Raw genomic sequence first — 10,725 nt, forward strand, 5'->3', positions numbered from 1 at the left:
GTAATTTAAAAATGTAAAACAAATATCTATATTTGGCATGCATCAGTTACTGTTCTAAGTAGTTTCCAAGTATTAACACATTTAGTACTCACAGAAATACCATGTGCTTTTTTTATTTTATAAAAATACAGAAGGTTTAAAAACCTGTTCAAGGTCACATGGTACTAAGTGACAGAGCCATAGCCAAAGCTCCAGTGCCTAGCTCTTACTAGCACTCTATGTTGCATCTGTGCCCAGCTCTGTTCACCCAAGTCTTTGTGCTAAGATTTAATTCTGTCTCATGGCTACAATTCAAATTGGACCCATCTTGGTGCCCTCACATTAGCAGGGAGTCTCTAAAAAATAAGTTGACCCAGCCAGGTGTGGTGGCTTATGCCTATAATCCGAGCACTTTGGGAGGCCAAGGCAGGTGGATCACGAGGTCAGGACTTCAAGACCGGCCTGGCCAGCATGGTGAAACCCTGTCTCTACTAAAAATACAAAAATTAGCTGGGCTTGGTGGCATGTGCCTGTAATCCCAGCTACTCAGGAGGCCAAGGTAAGAGAATCGCTTGACCCTGGGAGGTGGAGGTTGCAGTGAGCCAAGATTTCACCACTGCATTCCCACCTGGGAAACACAGTGAGACTCTGTCTCAAAAAAAAAAAAAAAAAAAAAAAAAGAAATGTTGACCCACCTATTGGAACTCTGAGGCCTGTGTGTAATCCCAGCTTTGGCTGACAACACAAACTCTGTATTTGGTGTTATCTTTGGACTCAAAATAACAAGTTTCAATCTTGTTGGACCAGGCAGTTTCTCAGTCTTTCATTCCTTTTCTCACATAATTCCTGTCAAATACTTGTCGAATGTTCCATGCTTTTTTTTTTTTTTGGAGACAGGATCTCACTCTGTCATCTAGTCTGGAGTGCAGTGGCCCAATCATTGCTCATTGTAACCTTGAACTCCTGAGCTCAAATGATCTTCTTGGCTCAGCATCTTGAGTAGCTAGGATTACAGGTGTGTGCCACCAGGCCCAGCTAATTTTTAAAATTTTTCTGTAGAGACGAGCTCTCACTCTGTCATCTAGGCTGGAGCACAGTGGTGGAATCATAGCTCATCGTAACTTTGAACTCCTGGGCTCAAGTGATCTTCTCACCTCAGCCTCCTGAGTAGCTGGGACTGTAGGTGAACGCTACCATGTCCAGCTAATTTTTAACTGTTTTTTTGTAGGGATAGGGTCTTGCTATGTTGCCCAGGCTGGTATTGAACGCTTGGCCTCAAGCAATGCTCCCAAATCAGTCTTCCAAAGTGCTGGCATTACAGGCATGAACTATTGCACTTGCTCCATCCTCTTATTCCTACATATATCCAGTAACATCTGTAACTGAAATAGCAATCTTCAGCCTCAGATGTTAAACCCAATTAAATTGTAAGCAGAAACAGAGAAGAACAATGAACCAGTCAATATTAAAATATTTTAATCTCTGGGTTTATCAAATTCTGTTGAATTTGGATGCTATAATATCAAAATAAAATAAAGAAGTAAGTTAATTCTTATAAGACTCCAAAAATGTCCAAGCTTTCAGAATTTACTGTCTGAATTAACCATCATTTCAGTTCTTCTACTATACCCCAGTGTTGACTTTGTTAGAAGGTGCATTAAGGCTGTAAGCTTCCAACCTGAGAAAAGTGTGAAGCTGTTGGTTAGGGACTGAAACGACAACTTTCACGTTAGGCCAAAGGCTTTGTGATTTGTCAGCGAGACAAGCAGCTTCTGTCAAGGGCATTGCTCCTCCAATGGGGAGAACACTTCTGAGCCTCTAGATGTGTCTGTTAGTAATTTTAGACACGTCAAAGCCAAGTGCCAAAACCAGAGCCCCTGTCTGGTGATAATTTCCTGTGAATGAAAAGAAACAAGTCACAATAATATATAAAATACAATTTTATTTATCTAAAGTTCAGAACCAGATAAAACTAAATTATTTAAAGAAAATTGTAGGGGAGAAAAAGTAATATCCTTTTCTCATCTATCACAAGGTTTCTGGCTGATACCCCTATAACAAAAGACAGATTAACAAGGTAACAGCATACAAATTTATTTAATGTAACTTTTATGTGACATGGGAGTCTTCAGAAATGAAGACCCAAAAACCCAGGGAAAACTTTATGGACAGTCAGGCGGAAGAATGATTGGAGGACAAAGGGGTGTGATCTAATGGTAGTTAATGGCTTCAGATTCTTCTTGGCAAGACTCCTCTGGAGTGAGGGTCTTACGACCTACTTTCAGGGGACATAGTCAGATAATTTTTCTAATTACCTTCTTCAAAGAAGAAAGGTGGGAGATGGTCAGAGAGTGATCTTCCTGATTCTGGGGTTTTCTCAGTTTCCTTCTGCTTAAAATACTCAGTATGCTAAGGTGCCATATTTTGGGGTATCATGTTCTGAGCCCCGACGAAACAAGGGGAACGATGAACATATCCGGGGTAGTGATAAGTTTTGGGTAGTGGAAGAGAGGTGGTAAAATGAATAATTCTTTTTTTTTTTGAGATGGAGTCTCGCTTTGTCGCTCAGGCGAGAGTGCAGTGGCTTGGTCTCTGCTCACTGCAAGCTCCACCTCCCGGGTTCACGCCATCCTCCTGCCTCAGCCTCCTGAGTAGCTGGGACTACAGGCGCCCCCCACAACACCCAGCTAATTTTTTGTATTTTTGGTAGAGATGGAGTTTCACCGTGTTAGTCAGGATGGTCTCGATCTCCCGACTTCGTGATCTGCCCACCTTGACCTCCCAAAGTGCTGGGATTACAGGCGTGAGCCACCATGCCTGGCCTAAAATGAATAATTTTTAAGGCTGGGTAGTGGGTACATGTACATTCATTTGTAATCATTCTTTAACTGGAATGTACATGTTTAGTACATACTTATATAAGTGTGATATGTTTTATAAGGATAAAAGAACAGAAGAAATTTTACAGTTTGCCAAGGCTTTAATAGTAAAACAGCAAATAACAGAATGAAACTAGAATAACATTGAAAAACCTCAGCATGAACTATTACTTCGTGTGGTTTTGTCTCTAGTGTATTTGCGCCCTTTTTGTCATCTGTCTTACAGGAGGAGCCTTCAGGCCTCCTAAGATGGTGGTGTACCAGGGAAATTGATGCTCAGAAATTCCCTGTAAATTCAATTTCTCATTAATAAGCACTCAGGTATTTGCTAGGAGTGTCAACAGTTATTTATACTTCTTGGGAAGGTCAATATACAGCCAGGGTCTCCTCATATTTCTGGAGGCCACAACATAAAAACCCTTGAGAGAATGACAAGAAGAGTTTCCTTAAGGACTAGATGGGGTCTTTTTACTGAAGGGTGGTATAGTAAGCAGTGGGGTTAACTTGAAGTTCAAGGGCATTGCCCCTTCAATGGGGAGACCATTGCTGAGCCTCTAGAATTGTAGAGATGTCTTCACGCAGTTATGATCTAACGTCTTTTACTTATGCTAAAGGGAATTTGAGTGAATCTGTTGGTATCTTTCTCTCAATCACTATCCTTCTGTGACATCTGTGTGCTGACTATAACCAACTTCAAGTCCAGGGTTCAGTTATTTCTACTCTCCTTCACCATAGGAAGCTTGACCTTGGGGTTTTAACTGATGCCTCATCTTAGGTCAAAGAAAGCAAATCAGGCCTCGAATTGTTGTGTTTAGAAGGTATACCGCATTTAGGGTATTCTGGAGTATCAGTTGAGAGGAGACACCATTTGTGAAATATCAATGGCCAGATGAGGATATTTCTTTTTATTTTGTACATTATTAAGAAATGAATGGCCGGGCACGGTGGCTCAAGCCTGTAATCCCAGCACTTCGGGAGGCCGAGACGGGCGGATCACGAGGTCAGGAGATCGAGACCATCCTGGCTAACACGGTGAAACCCCGTCTCTACTAAAATACAAAAAAACTAGCTGGGCGAGGTGGCGGGTGCCTATAGTCCCAGCTACTCGGGAGGCTGAGGCAGGAGAATGGCATAAACCCGGGAGGCGGAGCTTGCAGTGAGCTGAGATCCGGCCACTGCACTCCAGTCTGGGCTACAGAGCGAGACTCCGCCTCAAAAAAAAAAAAAAAAAAAAAAAAAAAAATGAATGTTTGGAGGTGTCTATTTTTTTTCTGTGGCAATCACAATAATGACAGATATATATATGGGTAGGTAGATAGATACATTTACAATGACATAGCTATATAGACAGAAATAGATATAGTTATATAAACACAAATGGGATTGTACTTTACATGTTGAGTTGTGATATCCTTTTTTAAAAACCTAACAGTGTATATCATGAATGTTTCCATGTAGTGAAATATTTCTCTGGATGTAGTAGAATATATGTAACAAAAACCACATTGTTGGACATCTAGATAGCTATAATTTTTGTTTTCTTTTTTTTGAGATGGAGTTTCACTCTTGTTGCCCAGGGTGGAGTTCAATGGCGTGATCTCGGCTCACCACAACCTCCACCTCCCGGGTTCAAGCGATTCTCCTACCTCAGTCTCCCGAATAGCTAGGACTACAGGCATGCGCCAGCATGCCTGGCTAATCTTGTATTTTTAGTAGAGACAGAGTTTCTCCATGTTGGTCAGGCTGGTCTCGAACTCCTGACCTCAGGTGATCTGCCTACTTCGGTCTCTCAAAGTGCTGGGATTACAGGTGTGAGCCACCGTGCCTAGCAATTGCTACAAAATTTTAACCACTATAAATAGTATTGAAATAAACATCTTTGTAAAAATACATTTGTGCATATTCATGATTATTTACTTAGGACAGATTCCAAGTGAAATTTCTTTTTTAGTATCAAATGATTTTATTATAAATCTGAAGCCATTTATTGACCACTCACTTTTCTAAATAATACAAACACGAGAATAAACTAAACACACCCAAGACCCACTAGCCCTTGCAGGACAGCAAGAGGCCCTGGACAGACAGCCTGCAAATGTTTTTGCTTACACCTGATGTCCAAGCTTCCTCACACATTCTAGAGTTCCATGTTTTGTCATCTCTTACAAGGGAAAGGGAAGTAGGTAGAAGAATTCATGCGGAAGAAGGTCATAACAACCTTCAATCATCAAGCTATCTGATGCTAATGGTTTGTACATTCTAGTTTGCAACTCTGAGAAATAATGTCAAATAAGCACTGTCAAATCCCTACTCCCAGCTACCCCTTAAATTCCCATTATTCTTTGAAATTATCTTTGGGACTGGTTATGTTCTTTCATTGTAGGTTTTGTGTATTCTAGAGCACAAACCCAAAATCCAGGTGCAGTCTCCATGTTCAAGTATAAAAGTTTGTCTCAGGACAACCTCAGGTTGCTGCAGTGTCTCTTTATCTCTCTGTAGTGTCTACTGAGCATTGTGCCTTTGGACAGGCTGGTCAAATGGCAGCACAACGAAGGGGACAACACAGTCAACTTCCCCAAAGTCAAACTCTCTCCCAGTTCAAACTGGACACTGCCCACAGTCAAGGCTGAAATACTGAAATCAGGGAGACCTTGGCCTATCTTCATTCTGAAGTTGCAGTCTTATGTAACCATGTAACCGAAGCTACTTCTTCACCATTAATTTAAATGGAGCTTTCAAAAGGGGTGGGACATATTCTTGGGAAGCGCCCTGATATGGAGGGCTGGAGGGTCCTGGTCTTTGGGCTCTGGAGGGGGCACTGGCACCATTGCTATCTTCTGGGCCCCCAGGATCTCGTGAGTTGCTCGTTCCACTGGTGGCCTGGGGATGTGGTTTAGTTCTGGATCCACCACCTGAGAAAGAACCCTGTCAAATCCAGCTTTCAACGTCCCTGCCTGAAAAGCGCTCTGCCTCAGGCCACTTCACAATCAGTTTTTGCGCATCTAGGATTCCATTCTTGCTTGTCCAGGTGTACGGACACCGAATGCTAGGCCTTCTGCCTTGATTTTGGTAAGCTGGCTTGGGGTCTATGGGGGCCACGCAGCACTGGCGGAAGCTGCCAAACGGGCCCCGGCTCCTGAGCTGCTCCAGGAGGAGCGGCGGGTCCCCGGGAGGCAGCGCCGGGATCATGATGCCTGCATGGTCTGGGTCTCTCCCATCGAGGGAGACCAAATACGACTTCTCCGGGACAGAGGGCTTGGTGCGTGTAGAGGTGGCGGCGTGGGCAGCAGAGGAGGAGGCCAACATCTCACCAGGCTTGTGTTTTCATGTGGGTTTCTCTATCTCGGGGCTCCTGCGGATCACTGCAGGGCCTTGGGCGCGGCGTACAGCGCGGAGCATGCGCAGGCCCCTCGGGGTTGAGGCGTGACCTGAACGCTTGACTCCGGGGCTCCGGGCTCCCTGCGGCCTTCCGTGAAGGCTGGTCTGTTCCATCTGGCCTGGCCTTTGTGCAGCTGAGGCAAATCACTGCTGTCCCGGAGGCTTCTTTCCCCGTTGTAACAGATACATTTTTTTTTCATGAAAAGCTTTTAAAACTGACAATTAGAACGAAGAGAGTTTGTGAAAGAAGCTTGAGAAAAGTGCAAGTTAATATTCAATAAATTCAATAATTTGTACATAGTTTTTGCACCTTTTCAGTTAACTATAGTAAATTAGACAATCGTAAAATATAGCTTAAACAAATCAGAAGCAGTGTGACAATAGATTTGCGTTTTATAGGAAAAAATGTTTTTTACGTGAGAGTTATTCAGTGGCCTTAGAACCGGCAAACCACCTGCCACTAAACAATGAAAGATGAGACAAAGATAGTTTCGGGATTCACTTGAGATGAGGTCAAAACAAGATTATTTGTCTAGGGTACATAGCCTGCACTCTACAAGGAAAAGACACACTGATAAGATCAGCTAATTGGAAAAAACATAAATCCCCTATACAGTGAATGAAGACCATGTGAGAAATGAAGTTTCCAGAGCCGCAGAGCCTCCTTGCAACCTTTTGCACTGGAGATCTGGCCACCAAGCGGCACACACAGTGCAGTTCTTGGAAATGTTATCTGAGTCCGAATTCCGCCTCAATATGTTAATTCCCTCTCTGAGGTTCTCTTAGGTGTTTATGTCTCCTATGGCCACACGGTTGGAAATCTTTCTCTTTCTTTTTTTTTTTTTTTTTGAGACGGAGTCTCGCTCTGTCGCCCAGGCTGGAGTGCAGTGGCCGGATCTCAGCTCACTGCAAGCTCTGCCTCCCGGGTTTACGCCATTCTCCTGCCTCAGCCTCCCGAGTAGCTGGGACTACAGGCGCCCGCCACCTCGCCCGGCTAGTTTTTTTTTTTGTATTTTTTTAGTAGAGACGGGTTTTCACCGTGTTAGCCAGGATGGTCTCGATCTCCTGCCCTCGTGATCCGCCCGCCTCGGCCTCCCAAAGTGCTGGGATTACAGGCTTGAGCCACCGCACCCGGCCCTCTTTCTTCCCATCAAGTCTTATCTATGACTTTTCTCTCCCACAGATCCATGACACTGTGTTCTTATTAAATGCGTAACTTTTAGTATATTTACCAAAGTAAATTAAAAATAATGATAGATTCATGACACTAATGATTTTACTAAATGCAAAGCCCAAGATGAATGTTTTAGAATGAGAAAAATGAATCAATATGTTCATAATAAAACTTTATTGAGGTAATAATTTAATAATTTGCTTTGTCACTAGCAGGGATTAAAGTTAACTGTCCTCCTGGTAATAACTTTGTACCATTCTCTCATGCACTTCTAATTTATAGCTTGCAGTATCAGACACTGAGGGTAGCCAGGAATACTTACTACTGTAAACTTATCCAGTGTCATGTTGTATGCAGCTTGATCCAAATTTTCCACAGTCTTTTTTTTTTTTTTTTAGACAGGGTCTTGCTCTGTTGCCCAGGCTGGAGTGCAGTGGTGCAATCGCAGCTCACTGCAGCCTCGACCTCCCATGCAAGCAATCCTCCTGCCTCAGCCTTCCAAGTAACTAGAATTACAGGTACACACCACCATGCCCGGCTAATTTTTTTTTTTTTGGAGACAGGGTTTCGCCATGTTGGCCAAGCTAATCTCAAACTCCTGAGCTCCAGCAATCCTCCTGCTGCAGGCATGAGCCACAGTGCTAAGCCAACAATGTTTGCTTTTTAATTCAATGTCTGGTATATTGCAAATATTTTTCCAAAGTTCTTTTCAGAGCTACCTTCACTTCCTTATTTTTCAGGCTATAGATGAGGGGATTCAGCATGGGAGTGAGTATAGTATACTGCACAGAGAAGATCAACTCTATGGGGGAAACTGAGTTTGGCATGAGATGGCGGAGCAAAGCTGAGCCGTAGTAAAGTATCACTGCAGTGAGGTGGGCAGAGCAGGTGAAGGCCTCGCTTCTGCCCGAGGTAGAGCTGATGCTTAGGATGGTAGAGATTATAAGGGTGTAGGATAAGAAGACCAAAAGGAAGGTTCCCAGCCCATACAGGAGAGTGGAGCAGAGCAAGGCGATGAGGTTTCTGGAGATATCAGAGCAGGACAGAGGGAGGAGAGATGGCATCTCACAGCTGTAGTGGTGAATGATTTTGGCTTCACAAAAGACCATGTTTACAGCTAGGAGGACATTGATGAGTGCGTCCAGAAAGCCCAGTCCCCATGAGCCCCACACAAGGTGCTTATACAGTTGTTTACCCATGATCTGTCCATAAAGCAGTGGGCGGCAGATGGCAGCATAGTGGTCATAGGCCATTCCTGAGAGAAGGCAGGTTTCAGTCCTTGCAGTGACAAACACAAAGAAGACCTGAGCCAGGCAGCCCTCTACTGAAATGGTTTTCCTTTGTGACAGGAAGTTCTCCAGCATCTTGGGCACAATGACCGAAGAGAAGCAGAAATCAACAAAAAAGAGGTGACTCAGGAAGAAATACATGGGCGTGTGGAGACAAGAATCAGCCCTGATCACCAGCAGCAGCATCAGGTTCCCCATTATGGTCAGGAGGCAAATCCCCAGGAACAGCACAAAGAGCAGAGCCTGGATGTAGGGGTTGGCAGACAGCCCAAGGAGGAGGAACTTGGTGATGGTGCTGTGGTTCCCCAAGGCCATTTACAAAGGCCTAGAAATAATATGAAAAATCATAGCAACCAAGTAAAGACTACTCCAGACAGTTTTCTCATGGTACTGATTCTCTTTTCATATCAGTCACGTGGAACATAAAGATGATTGAGGTGTAGTCTTTGCTCTTTAAATGATCCACTGAAGAACAGGAATGTGAAAACAAGAAATTGTAACAGTGTAATTAATATGAAGAGAGCTCAAATTTTGATTTACATAGGGGTCAGTAATAATACATTGAGGAAATTTGAACAAATTTTTAAAGAAAGCATATGATTGACCAGGAGTGGTGGCTCATGCCTGTAATCCCAGCACTTTGGGAGACTGAGGCAGGTGGATCACCTGAGGTCGGGAGTTCAAGACCAGCCTGACCAACATGGAGAAACCCCATCTCTACTAAAAATACAAAATTAGCCTGGTGTGGTGGTGCATGCCTGTAATCCCAGCTACTTGGGAGGCTGAGGCAGGAGAATCACTTGAACCCGGGAGGTGGAGGTTGTGGTGAGCCAAGATCGTGCCATTGCACACTCCAACCTCGGCAACAAGAGCAAAACTCGGACTCAAAAAAAAAAAAAAAGAAAGCAAGAAAGCAAGAAAGCATATAATTGACCTAGGAAAATAAATATCAAAGAGACAATTAATTGGCATGAAGAATGTGTTCAAACACTCAGGACTGAGAAAAAATCAAGTCATGTTCAGTAAAACATGGGTAGTTCCGAAAAGCTGATGCTTAGAGTATAATTGAGCCACACAGATCAATGGCTAAGTGGACTCCTGTGTCACACTACGTTCACATTCCAGCTGTACTATATGACTTGTACAAGATACACAAAGCTCTGTACCTCAATTTCTTAGTATACAAAATGCATATAATAGTACTATGTAATGTTTTGAGGATTAAATATGAGATTATATATAAAGCACTTCAAACTACCTACTCCTAACTATTCATTGACATTTGTAACTATTAAAATTATTTATTAAGATTGTGAGTCTAGACGAAACTCAGATGAATTCTCCTATAGGGTAAAACACTATCAAAAATCAAAGTTGTTTCTGCTAATGTTGCTGTTGTTATTCTTACTTTGTGCCTTTATTAAGAAAATCACATTGAAATCATTACTAGTAGAAGCCCACTCCTGCTCACTAACTCAATTAGAAGAAAAACAGGAAGTGAGGAATTATTTTGGGGTGGAGGCTTTTTTTTTTTTTTTTTTTGGGGGGGGGGTTGGGGGTGGTAAGCCACTTCGCAGTTACTGTGGATGCTGTCATTCAGAAAGGAGGGCAGGTAATTCCTCCTAATAGGTATTGCTACCAGACTCCAGACATGACAAGTGGGAGAGAAGTTGTTTGGGACTCATGTAGACACCTAGAGGAATCTTTGATATAATTACTAGGGAAGATGTGTATCCCAGGAATGCCTGGAATCTCTGGAAAAGTAAGTGAGAGGAAGACTTGAAAGGATTTCATGATACGGGAATACATGAGTGGGTATATAGGCTGTAGCAACAGCCGGGATTCTGTGTAGTACTGCAGATTCTGGACCACTCTCTCAGAAAATAGGAAAAAAATTGGGAATTCATCTTGTAGGACTGCAAAGTTGGACTCTGAGCATCTAGTTTCTGCTGGAAATGCCTGCTGCTGGTAATCCCTACCTTACAGGGGGAAGTCCTGTCCCGCTGTTCTCTGATCATACTCCAAA

The 10,725-nt window shown here is 43.2% G+C and overlaps 1 protein-coding gene across 1 annotated transcript; it reads right to left on the reverse strand.

Moving 5' to 3' along the window:
- Positions 1-6,217: 6,217 nt before the first annotated feature.
- OR8S1 (olfactory receptor family 8 subfamily S member 1) lies at positions 6,218-9,014 on the reverse strand. Its single transcript, XM_017894713.1, has 2 exons — positions 8,130-9,014; positions 6,218-6,409 (listed from the first exon to the last, which is right to left on the reverse strand). The coding sequence occupies exons 1-2, from the start codon at positions 9,012-9,014 to the stop codon at positions 6,218-6,220; spliced, it is 1,077 nt and encodes a 358-aa protein (XP_017750202.1).
- Between the last annotated feature and the right edge of the window lie 1,711 nt (positions 9,015-10,725).

Source organism: Rhinopithecus bieti, unplaced genomic scaffold, assembly GCF_001698545.2.
Source record: "Rhinopithecus bieti isolate Rb0 unplaced genomic scaffold, ASM169854v2 scaffold_24390, whole genome shotgun sequence".
In the NCBI taxonomy this organism is placed as follows: Eukaryota; Metazoa; Chordata; class Mammalia; order Primates; family Cercopithecidae; genus Rhinopithecus; species Rhinopithecus bieti.